Source organism: Pagrus pagrus (genome assembly GCF_965226575.1).
Source record: "Pagrus pagrus genome assembly, chromosome: 5".
NCBI classification, from domain to species: Eukaryota; Metazoa; Chordata; class Actinopteri; order Spariformes; family Sparidae; genus Pagrus; species Pagrus pagrus.
The window spans coordinates 26,602,821-26,623,533 of record NC_140189.1 but is presented as its reverse complement, the minus strand read 5'-3'; the positions used below and the strand labels follow the sequence as shown (position 1 = coordinate 26,623,533).

Here is a 20,713-nt window from a genome sequence, read left to right as displayed (position 1 = left end):
AGATCAAACCTTCAGCCTTGTGAACTGCTGAGTGGAAAACACACATAGCTAAAAAGAAAAAACTACAATCAGCCAGATAAAAAGAGTTTGCATGTTTATAAGAAGTTTAGCTTAAATAGGAGGTGTGTCCATATATTCCACCCTGAAGTAAGGCCGTAAAATCCGGCTTGCACGGCTCCACAACGTGTTGGTGGGAAAAAAGTCAGAGTTTCCTGCCAAGCTTCCTGAAGCCATGAAGGCCAACATGATGAGAGTGAAGACAAACAGCATTAACATCACTGCTCTGTGGACTGCTGTCTCCAGAACACCCGGACACCTTCAACAACAGAGAAACCGGAGGGATGATGATGAATGAGGAGACTTAAAAAGGACCCATACCAAAGTCTATCAGAGCACTTTGATGATGTGAATCTGAAGTACCTTTCTGTCTGAAGGTCCTGAAGTGTCAGCAGCACCTCAGTCTCAGGTTCCTCCTGCAGACACGTAACAAACATCACTTATCTCCGAATTTCTACATCTACAGTCAGGTAGCAGCTGTCTGACAGTTTGAATCTGAGCTTTGTAGTGGCGCACTCTAGTGGTCACCTTTGGAAGTACAGGATGTATAATCATTTGTTTGTTTTGGCCATTACACTTAATCTGGAAGAAGTCATACATGTCTGTGATCTGAGTCTGACACTGTGGCTGAAGACGCCAGCAGCTTAATTTCCTCCGCGAAGGACAGAGAGCGACTGAGCAATCCTTCCTTTTCTGCCATTGAGTCATTCAGAAAAACGCTGAAACAAACAGAAGAAATAAGTGCACACAGATGACCTGGTGTATGTCATGAATTTTTTAACACAAAGATTTTATGTGTCAGGGTTACAGTGAGGCCTCATCCTGTCTTTCCTCCAACTGCTTCCTCAGCTCCTGATTGATCAGCCTGAGATCCTGGAGCAGAGAAACATGATCAGGCACTTTAACGGCTCATAACATGGAGACTTTATCTGAGAGTGGTCAGTAAATGAGTTAATACTGTGCGTGTAATCAGGCACAATGCTGGAAATGTGCTTGTGTCATCTCATATATCAAATTGCAGCTTGCCTGTTGAAAGGGACTCTACAGTTCAGTTTGCTCTGTAGTGCATGTCTCTTCTTTAATTGATGCGGGGAGTGAGGGAGGTGGAATTTTCTTTAACAAAATGGCCATGGATGATCTTTACCTTTGTGATGTTGCAGCACTCCTCTGCTGTTTCCTCCAAGTGCTTTAACTGCAACTCTTTCTATCAAAAAACACACGTGAAAAAATGTGATATTCAAATAATGAAGGACAAAGAAATGTCAAGATATTCACACTGAACTATAAAGAGAAAGATCAATATTTATAAGTAGGTGTTGACTCGGTTGTTTATTGCCTCGTAGTTATGTCTCAGTTCCTACCTGGTGAATAATCTCATCCCTTTGCTGCAGCCTCAACTGAGCCTCTTCAATTCCACGCTGAAGAAAAATATGACACAAACCAGGAGTGTGATTGATGATGTAAAATACCGAATGTAAAACACTGGTATCTTCAACGGAGAGAGGAAAATGATGAGTTACCTCGAGGGTTTGAAGTGAGACCCTGAACTCGTTTAAGCTGATCTTGTCCCGGCATCTCTCCTGCTGGAGGCTCTTGAGCTGAAAAGGTGTTTTCTGATTTCTGGACCACTTCTAAGTGCAGTAAATGACGATAAATGTTATGTAAACATCATACCTCTGCAGTTAGCTTTTTATTTTCTTCCTTCATCATGGTGGATTCCTTTTCCTGCATAAAAACACAACATGTCGGGTCACCCAGAGATATTTAATGGAAACAATCTGTCTATTTGACTGGATGAAATGTAACGGTTTGTCTACATTAAATCTACATTAATGTGATGATTTATGTTCTCTATTGTGGCAGCAGAGGTGAACTGAATGCAGTTTCACTTACTGTGAATACACAGATTTTGAGATTAAACCCAGTACGCATTCATCCTTTCTAACAAATAAGGGTGGTTTAGATGATTGTTATTAAGTCTCAAAACTTACTTACTAACTGAAATTGTTAAGAACACAGGAGGCTTTGGGAGAATAAATAACATAAATGTACCAATTACAGTGCTAAGTATTGTCACTGATTTACCGAAATTAGATTCAACATTGATTCGGTTAGGTATATTTCAGTAACAAAGTACCATTTTTGCCTGGACATGAAAGAAATTCTGAGAGAATTTATTCTGTATTTCTCGTTTTACAAGGGCACTTGAATGCACCATGACACGAACACAATAGACACAATCTACACTAAAATTATATAATTTGAAAGTGAAGACCTCTGAGCTTAATATCTACATCATAATACAATAAGTACCATTTCTGCACACCCACCAATTCCTGAATCTTCTGTTCACTGCGTCTCTTTAAATCGAGGTCATCACCCTGGAGGGACCCGCAAGTTTCAGCTTCCACCTGCTGAGTTTCACTGATTATCTTCTCCAGGCTGCAGACGTACAAACACGGCTACATGACCTCCAGAGGTAATGAAATATGTTCATCAGATTCTTAGCCTGTGTCAAAGGCCGCAGGAAGTTCAAACAGTAGATAAAATCATGTGTGACTAATTACGCTTTCACTTGTTTCCTGAGGTCGGCGTTATCTGAGCGCAGCACCGCCACCTCATCATCTGCAACTTCCAGCCAGCGCCTCATCTCACCATTCAGGTCCCTCAGCTGGCTTTGACTGTACTCCAGCTCAGCTATTTTCTCAAGCATCTCCTTCACTGTCCTACACACACACACACAGACCAGACAAAAGCTTCATATATTGCTGCTAAGTAACTCAACCAAACAATGTTTTTGTGTGAGTGTTCGTTCAAGAACCATCACTCACACATGTTCCTCTGTGACGTCCATCCTGCTGGCGTACTCCTCCCTGGTGCTTCTGAACAACAACCATAAGGAGCAACACATAGTTTTACAAGATACATGTCAATTTTTTTCTGACCTTAATTTATTCAAAAGAAAAACTACACATGATGACAGTGGCCCACTTAATAGCTTTGACATTACGAATTTAAACATAGTTACATATACAATTCAAGAGGTTAGATCAGACAACGGATCCAGTTAACTAGGGTTGCAACAGAATAAGATTTTAATGGTACGATAACCAACTCAATATTACAAAAATATTATTTTTAGATTCTGGGGTTGCAATGACTGAATCCAGTCGTGGGAGGTAACTACATATATTACTCAAGTACTGTACTTAGTACAGTTTTGAGGTACGTGTACTTTACTTTAGTATTTCGATTCCCTGGTACTTTATACTTCCACTTCCATTCAATCATTTTTGAGGAAAATATTATAATTTTTAACTCACTACATTTATTTGATAACTTTTACTAATTGCTTTGCAGATAACATGTTGCATCAGAGCCAAAGTAGCGCAATTTTGAATTAATATATTTCATCGACAATCTGATAAAATACACTCTGATTCTGATAATCAGAAAAATGCTGAATATCTGATCCGATAATCGATCAACCCATAGATCATATATACATACGTATGTAACTATATTTACTTTTACTTGTCCTTTTGATACTTAAGTACATTTAATATCAGATACTTTAAGAACTGTACTCAAGTACTATTTGTATGGCTGACTTTCACCTTTGCAAAAGTAATATTTTAACATGATACCTTTACTTTTACTTAGTACTTTATGACTTTTCTGGTACTACATACACTTACACTTACTATACTTTTGAAAATGACTAGTACTACATTAGCCAATATGCACAATTGTATTGAGAGAATTTTAATGTGTTGTTTAAAATGAGCTAACATCAACTTTTGGTCTGTTTGCCACAGCTAACTTTATCAAACTTATACTGCAAGATTTTTAAGAACTGGGGTAACAGTAACATTAGTTAGCTAGCTAAAATGAAGCATTTCCCATAAGTGTTAGACAAAAGTGTTCTGACATGATATCTCTAGTTTTGGTTACTTTGGTAAAGAACTGAGGAAACCATAACATTAGTAAGCTAGCTAAAAAATGCTACATAAGTGTTGAACTAATGTGTTCTAGTGTTTGACAGTAAGCTAACGCTAGCTAGTTAACAGCTTCCAGATGTTCAATAAGTTGACCAAATATTACCAAACTGAGATGTTTTACACTGACATCCACTTTGAAAACTAGACAAAAAAAACCTTACCAGTGAGTAAATCCAAATTCTGGATGTAACATCCAGATGGCTACCACGCAGAGGGCAAGAGGCTGGTATTGATTGGCAGGTTAGCCGGCAGTAACGTAACGGTTCATGCTAACAGGAGAAGACGAGCCGCCGGTTGCTAGGCTACGTTTTATTAATTACGTCATTCAAGGAAAATGACTCAGACAGACCAGGTGTAGATTTCACCATTACCTGCTTGTTTTCTGAGGTTGCTATGGCTACTCTTGCCAGTAGTAATGAGTGTAATGAACAGTCAATGTTTAACACAGATATTTTGTTAAACTTTAAGGGCATTAAAATAAATTTACATTTTACAACATTTTATTTAGAGGACGATGCAATGCCCTGAAACTTAAATAGCAAACAGGAATTGAATTGTATGGAGGACTACAAGTGCCATAATCAATAATAAATAAATAAATAAATACGTTCATATGCAAAAAAATGCATACAAGATAATTTACATTGAATTAATTTAAAAAATAATGTCAGCATCGATGAATTTATAAAATGTGACATACATGGGTGGCGACCATCACGACCTACCACCAGTTGGGAATGAGACTCAATAATCAACTTTTGTTACAAATAGGAGCTTTAATGGTAGACTAATTTATTATTCGAGTCATTTTTGTTCTTATTTTGGATTTTGGTTTTGGTCCTCTGCAGATTTAGACCTATAGCAAATAGTTTACACACAATAAAGTCAGTGAAGTGAATTTTAAAACGAGACATTTAATCAATCCAACTAACTCTGCCTCAAAAACCTCTTTTTAAGTCAATATTAATTGATATTTTTATGGATTTTTTTTTGCTTGTCTTTTTTTTTTTTTCTGTTTTCTGTATCTTTTTATGATTCTGTGAATAAGTTAAAATATTTCAAAGCTGGAAAAATTTTAAAAAACATAATTTCCCTTTTTCCACTCGAGCATGCATACTTACAATTATTTGTACCTCTTTTCACAACAAAATGTATCTATTACAAACCACCACAACAGTACAAAATACAAAATGGTTCCCTTGTCACAATTTATTGTTTTGTCATTTTCAAATGGCAAAACCCAAATGAAATAGCACCAAAAAAGAAACAAAACAGAGACACATTTATATATATATATATATATTTATTAAGTAAACAATAAACAATTCTTAAGAACAACATTTTTGGCTGAAGGATAAGCAAGAGCACCTGTCAAAACAAAGGCTGGTAATTTTTTCACTACATTTAAGGCCAGGAGAATCAAAATTACAAAATCAAAAGTGCAAAAGAGAAGGAAAAAAATTGATTGTGATGAGTAATCAAGTGCTGCAAGACACGTAAGCTGTGTCCCAAATCCACACTATTACACACTAAATGAAGTTGTGAGTGAGAACATAAAGCATACTTAACTGTCAGGTGGAACGGCTCCAGGAACACATCAGAAAACAAAAAATATGAACTACAGAAACATTTTTTCTCTCTTGTTTAACAGAATTGGCAGTGAAAAGTCACAATTTGATTGATGTCTCACAGCGCAAGTAGTGTATCAAAACTGTTATAAAAAACTGTAAAGTATGTTGATTTCCTGTATACGAACTACAAAAACATTAACATACAGTATATACTGTAAACAATTAGTATGCAGTAGGGAATTGGGACACAGCAGTTGCTTGAGTCATTACACACCATGTTGCTACACTGTACGTTAGTTTGGTTTTTCCTTGTCTGACGGAAACATGGACAACGTCATGTGAAAGAGAGGGAAACACTGTTCAAGTGACGTCCACAAGTGGACGTCACATTATTCTGTAAACGGCAAAATGTACAATTTCTGTAGATTGTTTTCTTACACAAAGCTTGTCCTGAGGTGTTACAGCATCATTGATAACCCCCTCCCCTCTCAGTGCTATCAACAGTCAGCTATCTAACAACAGTCTTCAGTAAAGACTTCTCAGCTGGAGCTCAAGAGTGGATGTGGACAAGTGGAAAGCACAAGCACATATTCATCATAGCAGCTGACGTACAACAGCTGATTCAGGAGCAGTGCAAGCAACATTTTAATGACCTTCGTCTTTAGGCAAATTAACAGGAGAAAGGTCGATGTTGTTATGGTCATCAATCCTATGAGGGTGGCTACCCTGGAGTGACAAACAGCAATTGCGAGTGCTCGTTGCAAAAATGTAAAAAATTATCTGTGTTTCTAAATAAAAAAAAATACATTCTTATTTCAGTGTTGTTTACATACATTTTCAGTGCTCAGTATTCAAGAGGAACACTCATATCATATTTTGTGTGTTACTATCCGAGGCCTGCCTCAACGAGGATACAGATTACCTTTAGGTCAGGGTCAACATACCCATTATTCTTTGCCTCAGCACAGGAGAAGATACTGGTAGACAGTAACATCTTAACAACCACACACTATTCCTGCTTCCTCCCATCCCAAGCTACCTCCTCTTAAACTGAGGTGATATTATCTGCTGCTGCTGATCCCGATAAAATTAACCATCACCACGAGAGTAAAGACACACGGCCTGTCAGCATTCAGACTTTCAGTTGTTACCGGCTGGGCTCCAGCGATCCCGTCACCTGGAAGTGAATCCCGTCTCCGGGTAGAGGTGATGGGATGAGCGGGGAGAGCCAGCAGAGGTACCAGCAAACGCCCAGGGAGTGACGTAGGTTGCCCAGGAGTCCGAGGTTGTAGGGCCGGCGGGTCGAGTACCACTCCCTGGTGGTCTGTCCCCGAATCATCAGGCAGAGATGGAAGAAGAAGAAGGCGGAGACCAGCAGGAAGCCCACCACGCATGTGTCTGCGATGAAGGCGAAGGCGAAGGCACGTGCTGAGACCTGACCTGAGGAGAGAGGGAACAGCAGCACAGAATAAATCACAGGCAGCGAAATAAAGATTTGTTTACTTTACTCTACCACAAAAGCCCAGCCAATATAGAAAAAGATTTGAGATTACATTATCCTGATCAATGTGAACAGTGTACAACAACTAAGCACAACAGCTACATGAAATGGGACAATCAAAATGTCACAAACCAGATATTCCTACCTGAAACCAGCATGATCCAGGGTATGAGCAGCAGCAGGACGCTGTGCACCGTCACACCCTCCTTCAGGATGACGATGAAGACCTCTGCGTTCATCAGAGTGGCGTACAGGAGCCCCGACCACATGAACAACAAGCAGCATATGAAGTAGCGGTAGTTACGGAAGCCCACGCACTGGCCGAAAAAGACGCAGTGGTGATCTCGCCTCAGCACACACACTTTGCAGTCGTAGCAGTGGGAGCAGCGGGGAGGAGTGTGTGTCTCACATGTGTAGCAGTACCTGTGTGGGCAAAATGAGAAAATACAATCAGGTATAGTCAGGGATGCTCCTAAACAACATTTCACATTAACATGACTTTTTCATTACTCAAACTGAAACATAACAACTGTGAGCGTCAGTTGGGGCACACAGAAGTCCAGTCCAACTATTAACTCAATCACCACCTACTTTTTATAATCAATCAATTGGTTCAAGTAATGTTTTTTAGGTCAAAAAAGTCTAAATTCTCAGTTTCCAGCTTCTTAAATGTAAATATTTTCTGGTTTCTTTCCTCCCCTCTGACAGTAAACTGAAGTTATGGACAAAAGAAGACATTTAATGAAATCATCCTGGTTTTTTTCAGCCCTGGGCTGGTTGAATCTGTCTGTATTTCAGTGAAGAGGCAGAGGATCTTGTTGTTTCTTTGCTATGAGTACTCTAACAATACTATCCATCTTTCACTCTTCTTACCTCCACCCCAGACCCACGCCCTCTCCTCCCAGGAACACCCCCTTGATGCTGGGGTTGGTCCTGAGGAAGAGCATGGCGTTCCAGCAGATGTTGACCAGCATGAAGTACTGGGCCAGCAGGTGGACCGTCTTCCACCTGGAGGACCACACCGTCTTCTGCTGGTCCGCCTCCAGCGGAGCCTCGACCAGCACCAGGTAGCTCACCTCCCCGGTGATAGAGAACACCAGGAAGGTGTTGAGGGCCACGGGGAGGTGGCGACACACCCTCTCGACCCTGCAAAACACTTTAGCGGCAAAACTCGTCATGTTTCCTGCCCGTCCAGCTCTCCCGTGATGTTTGAGTCACTGGAAGGACTGGTTTGACAGACGCACTATGCTAACTGTCGGTTAGCCTAGTTAGCTAAATAACCGCTCCGTTAGCTTCGTCTTCGCTAATAAATAAACCGCGTGATATTAATAACACCTGAGAAAGCTTCGGAAATAAATAATGTAATGTAAGAGTTGGAATGATGTGACGCTGTTACTGAGTCTAAACTCACTCCGGTTCCCACCGCTGCCCTGCTACTGGACGGAAACAAGTTTCTGCCAATGGGTGTTGCATGAAAATACATCCGCAGTGCAACAACATACAGTGCTTCCGCTTGTAACATCCCGTGAGAACAAACGTGTGCCCCTTTTAAAATACAAATTACAGAAAAAGTAATGTAGTTATAATTGTAGTTTTGTGTTCGATTGGTAGATTATTAGTTAGAGTATTTAGTCTTTTAATATTTAAAAAAAAATCTGTGCATATATAGCATAATATATGTGCTTATTCTGCTTTCTTCCCCACCCTAGAATAGGTTTGTGCAAACACGCCCACTGCAAATACGGAGGACCAAAATTGCCATAATCAGAAATACACAAGTAAATAAATGACTTAATAAATAAATTAACTTAGTCCCTGTATATCTATTTATTTTATTCTATTCTTTGTATTTATTTGTATTATTATTTATTTTACTTATACATTTATTTATTTGTCCTGTTTTGGTTTGTCTGGGTCTGTTTGTCTTTGTTTATTTCCTTGTGGAAGAAGCATGTTTTATTTATTAATAGTGTATTTATCTTTAAATGCATTTATTTATTGATGTAATTGATTCTGTAGTCAATTGTTTTTCCTTTGCATTTAATTTAACATTTTTAATGTAATCGTGCATTAACATGCTAACAAGGAAGCTGCCATTCAAAGTGTGTCATTAATTGTTAAAATTATCAGTTAATAAAATGGAAAATGTTATAGGAAAGTAAAGAAATATGGTCATGAATCCAAAGATAAAATAAATACAGGAGTGAAATACATTTTTTTTTTTAAAGTAATTAATGCCTACATTTATTTGTAATATATTTTTGATGCATTTAATGGCATAATACTTGACCATCTAAATAAAACTAACCAATAATCTTTTAATATGAGAACTATTGTCAACACACCTGATTACTTACACTTCTTTAATTTCCAATATATGTTTCACCAATATGTTTTGTTGAAAAGGAGCCAGATTCATTGGATATGTGCTATTAAAATAGGATGTATGTGTTCAAAATAAATCAAAATAAAGCTCAAATTGAATCTTACATGCCTTAATAGAAGGCTTGGTTGTACATTTAGGCTGCATAACTCCTTGTGTTTTATTACACTATTACTATATTCAGACGACAAGACCTTGGTGTTTGCTGCTCTCCTCCAAATACAGGATTAGGTAGAAATGAGTTCCTAATATTTTTGCCACATATGTAAGTGAATTTTCCAATAATTTGGTTAGCTGTGTAGCATTTAAAAAGATGTCACTACTGTTTAACTCTATTACCACGTCCATGTGTGGACTGGCTGCAGGTCCCTCCCCCCTTCAGAGTGTAGACCTTAATCCCTGATAATCTCTGCATCCACTGAAAGCCGGCAGTCATGGCCACACCGAAGCAGAATTTACTGTCTCTTGGGCATCTGACCGACACTTTCACAAAACAAAGACAGCACAGGCTAAAAAAGAGGTAAGATCTTGGTGGTCTTGGAGTTTTTTTTCTTCAAAGGTATTTAGTTAATAAAATAATGATTATTCTTAACGATAAATACCATCATATATCTGGACTGAATCTTTATATGGTCCTGAAATAATACATACCTGCTACATACAGTAAAATATAGTCTAGTTTGTTGTTATTTGACCAAGCAAATGTCTTAAGATGAAAAGTTTACCACTGTCAACTCAAAGTGTATGAGTGTGTATGATGCACAGTTTTTCTTACAGTGTCAACACGCCGATGTTGTTTCAAGCCGACTTCTCAGCTCCTCAGAGTCATCAACATCTGTAAGCACGCAGACAAAAGGCAACAAGATGCCTCAACTGTGCATCATTCAGTCTGTTGGTGTGAATGTTTTTAATCTCTGACTGTGTGTTCGTGTGTGTGTGTCACTTGCAGCAGGAAGATGCACCTGCAGCAGCGCTTACAGGAGCTGAAGGAGAGAGAGCTCACAGCCCAGCAACACAACAGGCAGCTGCTGCAGCAGTTTGATGAAGCGCAGGACACACTGAGAGAGATGTTAACCCTCACTGCCAACATGAAAACTATTCGGGTGCACAGAAAACACACTTTTAATCTATACTTTACTCCCTTCCTCTGTGAAGCTCTGGTGCTGAACCCTCCTCTGCTTGACCTTCTCCAGGTGGAGTATGAGAGGTACCTGGAGGAGAGCGCCCCCCGCTGGCAGCAGCAACTCAAGGAGCAAACACAGGCTGCACAGAGGAAGGTACAAGCAATTCACAGTGTCCGTTATCTTTCCTATCTCATACTGCCAAAGAGGAATTATCTTGTTTCTTTCCGTCTCTTTACCTGCCATCCCTGAAGCTCTATCAGTGTCAAAAAGTCTTTTCATTTTACAGAGAATGGAGGAGTTTTTGAAGTCGTGTCTAAAGAACGCAGAAGATCAAGTGATAAAGTCCTCTGCAGATCGACCTTTACTTTCACAAGGTTTGTCCTCCTCCTGATGATTAAATGGGGACAAAAAACTACGACCGTGGACGCTTTTTTGTGCTTTCATCTGCAAAAAACTCCAAATGACAGCCATTTGATTGACAGCAGATAGGTATACAAATCTAAATGATATCTTTGTTTGCAGGGCCAACCACAAAGCGTCAAAAAACTGCTCCACCTCAACAGCACTACAGCCAAAACAGCCATTTGGACTACACCCAAGATGGCTCCCCCCATCTCCCCTACATGCAGCCATCCTATCAGACCCACCCTCACACCCAGACTTCTAGGTTTCCCATTAGAACGCCTCATCAACCTCAGGGCTCCTCTCATGTCCCTCCATCTTTCCTCCCACCTCCCGTCTTCTCACACCCGTTCCACCTCGGTCATCATCCCCCCTGGCCCAGGCAGAATCCCCCGCAGCCCGACTGGACCTGGACTGCAGGAATCCCCTCAGGCTCTGAGGCTCTGTGGGGTCAGCTCTACACGGAGGAGCCTCCACCTGAGAGGGAGGTGGTGCAGGTTGCGAGGGAGGAGGGTGAAACGAGCAGAGCACCGAGCTCGAAGAGAGAGAGAGGTGGAGGGAGCAGGAGCAGCCTTTTATCACAAGAGCTGGACGTGAAACCAGGTGGGAAAAGAACATATGTGTGTGTTGACTTATTTTATCTTCCCGAGTGGATATAACTCTTCACCTGTTGTAATTTTTGTACGTTTGTGTCAGTTCGTTTGTCCGGCAGCCCTGCAGAGAGCAGCGAGAGCAGCAGGGAGTCCAGTCAGGCGAGCAAAGAGAAGAGGGAGAAGAGAGAATTGTCACGGCGTCCTTCCTCTGACAGAGAAAGATGCAGCTCTCAGGAGTAAGTCATAAACAGGGTGTCTAAAGGTATCAGACACTTGAATTGAATTGTTTTTAAGACCTTTTCAAGAAGATTGAGGTACTATTAATCTACATTTGGCCAAAAGGTGCAAGTATAAAGTGAAAGACAACATAGGTTCAGACATGAGGACTTTCACGCAGAAGAGCTTGACTCATTCTGTCAGGAAAGAAATTAAAAGATGGATAAATGAAATCAGATTAAATGTTTGTGGCGATTCTCCTTCAGGTCATCTAGGTCTTCCAGCACCATCATCACTGCTGCAGTCACAGCGGCCAAAAGCTCAAAAAGTGACGCCTCATCGGAGAAAAGCAGAACCAGCTGGAGGGGAAGACGGAGTGCTGGACTCTCTGTTGGATCACCGAGGGCTGAGAAGGTGGCGAAGGAGAGGAGCAGGAGCAACGACGATGATTCAGAGAGTCCCAAAGAAGAGAGTCAGTCTATTGGTGAGGAATCCAGGAGTGAAGAAGCGGGGGATCGAAGTCCCGATGTTAAATCACTGAGCGGTAGAGAGGAGTCGGGATCCCAGAAGGAGGAGGAGGAGGAGGAATCAGGGAGTGTTAGTTTAAAGATTGAAAAAGGAGGTGGAGGTCAGAGTAGCAGCTCTGAAGAGAGCAGTGAGGGAGAAAAGGAAGAAGAGGCACAAGATAAAGATCTGGGAGATGGAGACGAAGAGGATGATGATGGTGAAGAAAAAGAGGAGAGTCAGAGAGATGAAGAGCAAGAGGTGAAAGATGTGGAGGAAGAAGAGGAGGAGATGAAGGAGCAGGAGTCAGAGGATGAGGGTGATGAAGAAAAGTCTGAGAACGGAGAAGGTTCTGTAGATGAAGAGGAGGATGAGGAGGAGGGCGAAGGAGAAGAGGACAAAATCGAGGAGGAGGGACAGTCAGATGAAGAGGAGGAAGAGGAGCAGGGAGGAGATGAAGCAGGAGAACTAGAGGAGAGAGATTCAGAGGACAGCATCATCTCACCACAGAGCAAGTAAGACGATTTCAGAAGTCAGTGATCTTCCTCACAAACGACAGCACATGAACTAAAAACAATCTGTTGATTTCAGACCTAAAAAGATGCACATCATTCCCGAGGAGGCAGGTGAAGATGAAGAGGAGGATGAGGATGACGAGGGGATAACAGGATCCTCTGACTCAAATGAGGACAGCGATGAAGACATTGAGAATCTACTTGCACCTCAGGAACAATCGCAGAAAAAGGAGTGAGTACCGTTTTTACTAGATGGTAGAAAGAACATCCTGAAATACGCTTCTCATCTTTTACTTCTGTTTTCAGGGAGAAAAACCTAAAAGCTGATGAGACACCCGAAGGTAACATTTCATTACAATCAAGAGACTGAGCAAATGAAAAAAATGTTTTTTAAAGGTTGATTCTGATTTTTGTTCCATTTCTTTTCCAGAAGCTTGTGACAGAGTGCAGATTTTTCAAGTGGAGACATCGCCAAAGAGAGATCATCAAAGTGACTCTGAAGAGTTTGATCACTTTTATGACTAAATATGAGAAGAAACCCTGAGAGTGAAGGACAAGAGAGATCCAGAAAGACTGAACAGGGCAACAATAATTTATTGATACAGATGATTGTTGGACCTTATGACAGTTCACTCTCAACATGTTTGTCATATAAAAATAAACCAGTGGGTTTTAACAGCACAGTGAATAGTTTCAACATATTTTACATCGGCGTGTCTGCAGAGTGCAGTGCCTCGGAAACCAGTCAGCTCACGTCTGTCGACAACGAGCATCCAAAAGTCTTCGATCTCCTTCTAGATTTTGACCACCTGAGCAGCCAAACAGGGGCTCACTCTCTTCGTGTCCTCTGATGCGGCGCTGCGCTGAATCAGCAGCCTGCCGTAGGTCCCGCCCACTTGACCTTTGGTCAGTCGTCCAGGATTGACGCACACGCAGCCGATCACATCCTGAAGACAGACGAGGGTTCAAAAGACATAATTAGACCCGCAATGATTAGTGGACCAAAAGAAAATTAATTTCTAACTTTTTTGATTATCATAACTGTTTCTGTCATTTTTCCAACAAAAACAAAAAAATCTAATGAACCTACAGATTCTTATCCAAAAAGATGTTATTCAAAATCTAAGCCGATAAGCAGTCTTGTATCACGATGACAAAAACGAGAGTTCTGTACCTTTACAAAGTAGCGCAGCTCAGAGGGGATGATGAGGACGTCGGGGGTGAGCGGCATCAGACCGAAGCTCTGGAACTTCTCGTAATCCATGTTGACCTCCTCCACAGGTGGGTACAGCGGGTAGTAACTGAAGTGAAAACACACACGTGGGGTCAGTAATGTCAGTCATCTTCATAATAGAAAGAACAGATGAACTCTGTTACGACTCTTTACCTCCTCTGGGTCAGCATGTGCTTCAGGATGCGTGAGAATCTGTCCGATCCAGTGCCACTGCAACACAACACATTACAGAGAGTGATTGAAATATATAATCAATACTATGCCCTGCTGCCTCTGGTATTTGAGTAAACTCATGTAAGGAAAGTAAAAGATAATGTTCAGACTGTCAACAACTGCCTGTGACTGAAAGGGTTAACACCACCTCTCAAATGTATTCCTAACTGAGCCTCACTGCTGGATGAAGATATGTAAAAAATGAGAAATGGCACTTTCAGCACATGCTCTTCCTCACCAGCTGATCTCCTCTGCGCCCATGTGAAACAGGATGTCAGTGGACGTCAGGCCGAAGGTCACACCGTCGATCAGCAGGGTGCAGGGGTCAGGGACCAGGGTGACACGCTGCAGAGAGAGAAGAGAAACACTATAAGAGTTGGTTTACCTACTTTGAGACCGCTGAAATCAAAAGTTTAAAACTTTTCTACTACATTGAGGTTTGCCATGATTGCTCACAGTACTGGCAGTTTATTGGGTTTAAATGTAAAATCATACTGCCGGGTGTCTGACCTGGGCCTGGTCCTTGTTGAGGTTTGGCAGTGTGAAGGGAGGCTGTGGGTAGATGAAGTGATGGTGGATGTCTCTCTGGGAGGGCACAAACAGCAGGCGACAGCCAACACTGGATAAAAGAAAAAAGATTAATTACGGTAACAGCTTCTGATTAGGACACATTGCAGGCTACCATGCTGCTTTTTAAAGGTCCTCGGGAGCTTTAGTCACAGTTAGGGGGCATATGAGACTCACCTTTTGGTGCCGTCCACGATGCTTTCAACACATCTTGAGAAAATGGCCTCAAACGTCTCGGTCACCTGAGCTTTCTATTGGAGAAACAGGTGAGATGAAGATGGTCACACATTTATGATCAACCACGATTTAAAGAGTGAACAAAGGGAATTCAGGAAAATGTAAAAACAGCAGATCTAGCAGTATTTGAGTGCTGTGGGATGAAAACCAACAGTGAGCAGGTCGACAGGCGAACATACCTCAATTTGATCATGTTTGGAGTCCACAAACGGGCCGAGCTGGAGAAGAAAGGACAGAATTAGAAAACTCAACTATAACAGGCAGTCGTGTGACAACCAGAAGAACGACTGACAGCAAAGAAGTAACCGTACCAGCAGGCAGACATCAGGCCGATCCCTGACGATGACATTGATTAGGTCCAGCAGAGGGTCAAAGGTCAGGCTGTTAGAGGGGGTGTACGGTCCACATGCCACCAGAACATTTGTTGGCTCTGCAATCACATGAGATGACGATGTGTGTGTGAATGCTACTAAGGTAAAAGTGATGAAGGCCATTTCCAGACTGATGTCAGGAAGTCTGGACAGCAGAAAAAAACAAACATGAAATGTCAATTGGATCCAAACCCCATTTTGAGGTAATTTGAAGTGCGATGTCTTTAGACGCGTCTCAGTCCTGACGCTCTGGCTACTTCCATCATATTTCAAAGTGTCTTTTGTGCCACACATCTCGCTACACACAATGAGAAATCAAATCCAGAGTTACAGAAGTGCAACAGAGCTCCCGAATCTGTGGACTGAACACTGAAATAAACCGTCTGCTCTGCGACTAGACAGCATGATTGTTGGAGATGATGGATCTCCATTTCTCGCGCTCTCATTTTGGGAAGCCATGTCAGCAATGTAGGTAGACACCTACGTTGTTACCACAGCAACCCATGCTGATGGTTGGACACAAAAATCTGATCTGAACACGCAAATAATTATGCAAGACAGCCTGAGAAACAAATCTGCTTTGCCTGCAGTCTGAACAAAGCTTGGGAGCTAAAACTTTGACACAAGCAGCCTGCACAGTCACTCCTGCTACTGCAGCTGAAAGCTTCAATGGTGCACAATTACTAGTTTAATCAATAGATTTACAGGAAATGTCACAAACACACAGAAAGTTGAGTGGTATTAACAGGACGAACTGAAACAAATATTAACCAATATCGTTCCTTACCTTCATCCATCTCCATTTTCACCTCAGAAGTGTAGAAAGGAAGAGGCACTCCCTGAAAAGGAAAAGGTTATCAACAATAAACAAACAGGTTGCAGATCTGAAGGTTTTACAAACAATACTTCTAGTAAAAGTTGTTCTGTAAAGGAATTATCTTTAAATCGTAGCTGACCTCATGGAGTTTGGAAGCCATCAGCTTTCTTCCTGTTGTGTTCATCCCCTCCATCACCACCACCTGAACAAAGAGAGCAGACGAGGAGATAAATCTTTACTCCAAGTTAGTTTCATACAACACATGCAGGCAGAAGGGAAGTGTTGAATGGCTGTCAGAGTTCTCGGTCAGACGCTGGGTGAGTCTCCAGCCCAGCTCCTTGGCATGCTCTGTTTCTCTTGGTGGTCGTATAACCTGCTGCACACACACTTCAGTGCGCAGGCAAAGGAGAGACCACCGCTCATTAACACCACAATCACAAAATACGTAGCAGAAATGGCAGAAAGCTGCACAGTTATAAAGCCTTTCAAAGCAAACCCATGTGTAATTTCACCTGCCAAGACAATGAGGTTCCTTCTGCTCACCTGACCAGGAAACAGCGAGTACTCCTTGAGCTCTGATAGGTCAACAGGTACTTGCTGACCACCTTGCTCCGGTCCCGCCTCCAACAGAACCGACTGTGCGTTGAGTTTGCCATTACTGTCGCAGCAAACCTGACCCAACACTGTTATACTGTCCTACAGGTGAAGAGACAGAAACACAGCAAACTCCTCAAGTGTAAACAAATACATTGTATTTAATTAGTTCCTTCTAATAAATAGTCAAGATTAACGTGTTTAAGCTGTAGTCCATGACTGCTCTACAACCATTCAATGATACGTGAGAATATTCACACTCTAGACTAACAGGGTACCTACACCAAACAGGCCAAGGGAAGACAAACGGATGAAGAAAAAAGAAGGAGGCAAAGGGACCTGCCTCGAAAACAAGAAAGGAGTCGCGCAAGTGTGGTGATGCAGAGCGGAGGGAAGGGGAACACTAACTGCAAAACAGACAGGAAGTTAACTAAAACGATGACGATGCTTACAACAGCTAAAAAGCAAGTTTGTAAATCTATGAGCTTGCTAGTGAGGAATACATTTTTTTTAAAATTATAACTATAAGATATCCACCGTGTTTTCAAAACTTTAGTAAACCCTTTTGTACCTGGGCGGGCAGAGAGATGGGGGAGAACTCTTCGATGTTGAAGTGAGACTTGAGGCCCTCGCCGAGCTCCTCTATCTTCTCCGTCAACACTGCAGAAAACAGAGACACAGATCTTCACCTTCAAACTATCTGTCAGAATCAAATGTACTGTTTCTATTTATTCGAGCAGATTTACTTTTTTGTTTTGGCATCAGTACATTTAGAGGAAATGGGCCAGACATGTGTGAGATCTGTGACCATAAATAAATCTGCTGCACAAAAAGGATTTTTTTGGAGTGTTTTCTATATTTTCTCTTCTACAAATATAAAACTCTTCCTTCCAAAGTAGATCTAAGACTTCACAAGCAGGCTCTTACCGTTTCGAACATCACGCAGCCTCTGGAACATGTACTTGTAGCTGGAGCTGAGGGAGTCTTCGGGCCCTTCGAGGAGTTCCAGCTGGACACCTGCACCCAGGGCCTTCCTGCCTGCCCAGCGGGTGCCCTGCACGGCCCCGAATGTAACCACCACCTCCCCCTTCCCACCTCGCTGGCTGTACTTCTGTGACGGTGTTGCACTTCCAAAGACAGAGGAGAAGAAAGGGTTTTCTTTCCTTCTACCAATATAATGCAACCTATGTTTGTTGAATTTTTCCAGCACCTCACTGACTGTTGGTATGTGTTGTTGTTGTTGTGTACCTGGGAGAAAAGCTGGCAGGAGACAGCAGCAGACCCGGGCTGGCCAGAATAGCTGCACTCCTCTTTGATTGAGGGTGTTCAGGAGTGGTCAGTGCTCGCTTCTGAGAGCCCTACAAACAGACAACAGTCAGTGTAGAGCACAGATATGACTCACACTCACTATAGAGCCAGCAAGTGAGTCACTCCTTGTTCATTTAGCTTTTAACGCGTAAATCTCAATATAAATACTGTCTGAAGGCAAGAGAGAGAAAGTTTACCTTAGCAGGAGTTGAGTAGGAGTCCAGTAAATTCTCCTCCTCTTCCTCAGCCCTGATTCTGAACAAATGAGGTCAAGGACTGTAACACAAAGGCATCACACACTCATGCAAACACATGTGAAGAGTTCACAGTGAAGGATACAAGTCCTGTATTGAGTGGATGTCTCTGGTTCTGTTGTGAGTTTCTTCCTTTCTGAAGCTTTGTTTGGATTTGTTCTTCTTGTTTAACACCTGCAAAGAAAATGAACACATTATAAATACAAAACTGGCCAAGTTCAAAGCGATAATATTGGTAGCACTTTTTATCCAAGACAAAAACAAACATGATTTATAATTAAAAAAAACTATGAACATGTCCCTGTTACCTCATGGTCAAATTGCTCCAGGGTGTCCATGGTGAGTTTCAGTCCATTTTTTGTGGTGCTGTAGGCCACCCACTCCAACACCATCTCATCTGCCTGTATCCTGTTACAGATGCACTGCTCCACCACTGAGGGACACAAGAGATGTGAGGAAAAGGAAGGAGGGCGAGCGAAGATGTAACAACAATCTGGCGTTATATACAGCTCACTGAGGCACGTGATGTTACGGCAATGATCTGATGATGATTACAGATGCTTTTGTGCACCACATAACATAACATGATTCAAATTCATTATGTTCTTCTTGACTTCATTTTCACTTCTGTTCTTTTAACACAGACAGCTCACACAAACTTATGGAGGACCTAAATAGCCAAAACAAATCAATAAATAAACTAATTTGCCATTAAATGCACAAAAATAAGATTACAAATAAATGTAGGCATTCATTTATAAAACGTCTAAGTTTGTTTTAATTTTCTTTTGTATTTATTTGCTCTAATTCCACCATGTATTTCCTTTACAATTTTAAATGTATTCATTGTTGAATGTATTTATCTATTTATATATATGTCTGTAGCCAATTATTCCCCCTTTGCATATTATCCGTATTTGTTTCCCCAGATTAATTTATATATTCTTTTACATATCTGACAGCATTTCTGCTGTTATGTCATTCATGCCATTAATAAATACAAGAAAAATGGATAAATCAGTAAACAAAATGGAAAATTAAATGGGAAAGTAAATAAATAAGAACACTAATACAAAAGATAAAATAAATACAGGAAAAAAATAAAACAAATTACAATTTATGTCACATTTGATTTATTTAACATTTTCTTTAAGCATTTAATGGCATATTCATTAATTTATTGAGTCATTTATTTATTTTTCATGTTGGCAGTTTCAGTCCTCCATAACAAAAACAATATGGTGTGAATGGTGGGACAACTGTGAAGGTTGTTAGACTTTGAAAGAAACACGAGCAAGACAACATGTAGAGACAGGACATACAACAAGAAACCTAGTCTACACATCAGAAAGGACGATGAAAACATACCAGTCCGATCTCATACCGTCACAACCTGCAGACCACTCCAGTGGTGGTGTATCACAATAGTAATCTTAGCTTCTTCTGCTAACACGTTTTCCTGTAAAGCTTTACTCTCCAGCTGACATTAACATTAGCATGAGTTGTTACTTACTCTTGTCGAGGACGAAGTCGTCTTGGCAGGGTATGTCAAACATCTCCAGCTCCGATTTTAGGCTCTCTCCGGTCACAAGTGCCATTGTTGCTCGCTGTATACTTCCTATATAAACGCTATGCAGTCCAAGTAGTAGTATGCTAATGTTTTGATACTTTGGTAGCTAACGTTAGCTTTGCTCTCACTTCATAGCAACGCCGACGATCTGTTTCTTTTGACCGATGCTATTACTGACAACTACCACAGCAACTATCCACACGGTAAAGGAAGATACGAGAAATCGTAGTAAATCTGATCAACATCAGATGGCCATTTCATTTTACCGCGAAAAACTGCTGTCGCTGTTGGCGGCCGGAACTTACGTCACATTCATAAGCAGTCTTAAGCGGAAGTTGGCAGCGCCACCAAAATAAAAGCCTCCAATGCCCTCTAGTGGCCACCTTATTGTACAGATGTTCATGTTATTATACACAGGAATGGAATGTGACTGCAAGTATATTCACTTAATCACAATTTTGATGTACTTGTACTTTACCTAAGTACTCTACTAACTGTACTTTCCCCCCAGTACATTCATTTGATAACTTTACTAGTTACTTTGCAGATAACATAACATTTTAATATATTTTATCGCCGATCTGATTAAAAACACACTCCTTCCAATAATTAGAAAAATGCTAAATATTGCATCCAATAGCATACAGTATATACATACATGTAATTGTTGTTTGTTTGTTA

General features: G+C 41.1%; 4 protein-coding genes across 6 annotated transcripts; 1 reads left to right on the top strand and 3 right to left on the bottom strand.

Moving 5' to 3' along the window:
- Positions 1-77: 77 nt before the first annotated feature.
- On the bottom strand, positions 78-4,346 carry LOC311257790 (uncharacterized protein). Of its 2 annotated transcripts, none has more exons than XM_084353679.1 (12): positions 4,220-4,346; positions 2,889-2,939; positions 2,625-2,783; positions 2,388-2,499; positions 1,732-1,782; positions 1,578-1,655; positions 1,419-1,475; positions 1,202-1,261; positions 866-930; positions 656-776; positions 421-473; positions 78-316 (listed from the first exon to the last, which is right to left on the bottom strand). In XM_084353679.1, the coding sequence occupies exons 2-12, from the start codon at positions 2,909-2,911 to the stop codon at positions 112-114; spliced, it is 984 nt and encodes a 327-aa protein (XP_084209805.1). In that variant the 5' UTR covers positions 2,912-2,939; positions 4,220-4,346; the 3' UTR covers positions 78-111. The 2 variants fall into 2 exon arrangements, with proteins under 2 accessions (XP_084209805.1, XP_084209806.1); XM_084353680.1 differs by having other exon boundaries at positions 2,625-2,778.
- A 1,007-nt stretch (positions 4,347-5,353) lies between these two features.
- Positions 5,354-8,602, bottom strand: zdhhc24 (zDHHC palmitoyltransferase 24). 2 transcript variants are annotated; one of them, XM_084352978.1, is made up of 4 exons: positions 8,542-8,585; positions 8,004-8,286; positions 7,276-7,553; positions 5,354-7,069 (listed from the first exon to the last, which is right to left on the bottom strand). In XM_084352978.1, coding segments are annotated over exons 1-4 (855 nt in total). In that variant the 5' UTR covers positions 8,543-8,585; the 3' UTR covers positions 5,354-6,776. The 2 variants fall into 2 exon arrangements, with proteins under 2 accessions (XP_084209104.1, XP_084209103.1); XM_084352977.1 differs by having other exon boundaries at positions 8,004-8,602.
- Positions 8,603-9,917: 1,315 nt separating this feature from the next.
- Positions 9,918-12,780, top strand: LOC311256937 (uncharacterized protein; the record flags this gene model as incomplete). The annotated part of the gene is made up of 9 exons (XM_084352348.1): positions 9,918-10,033; positions 10,291-10,350; positions 10,463-10,616; positions 10,707-10,790; positions 10,924-11,011; positions 11,160-11,642; positions 11,736-11,868; positions 12,115-12,734; positions 12,767-12,780. The coding sequence occupies exons 1-9, from the start codon at positions 9,948-9,950 to the stop codon at positions 12,778-12,780; spliced, it is 1,722 nt and encodes a 573-aa protein (XP_084208474.1). The 5' UTR covers positions 9,918-9,947.
- A 661-nt stretch (positions 12,781-13,441) lies between these two features.
- pola2 (polymerase (DNA directed), alpha 2) lies at positions 13,442-20,496 on the bottom strand. The gene is made up of 18 exons (XM_084353568.1): positions 19,976-20,496; positions 18,771-18,895; positions 18,548-18,636; positions 18,406-18,463; positions 18,149-18,258; positions 17,828-18,027; positions 17,472-17,560; positions 16,850-17,002; positions 16,446-16,508; positions 16,277-16,328; positions 15,430-15,548; positions 15,298-15,336; positions 15,059-15,132; positions 14,825-14,933; positions 14,553-14,659; positions 14,255-14,311; positions 14,042-14,168; positions 13,442-13,814 (listed from the first exon to the last, which is right to left on the bottom strand). Exons 1-18 carry the CDS (start codon positions 20,058-20,060, stop codon positions 13,662-13,664), a joined length of 1,809 nt encoding a protein of 602 aa, XP_084209694.1. The 5' UTR covers positions 20,061-20,496; the 3' UTR covers positions 13,442-13,661.
- Positions 20,497-20,713: the final 217 nt, after the last annotated feature.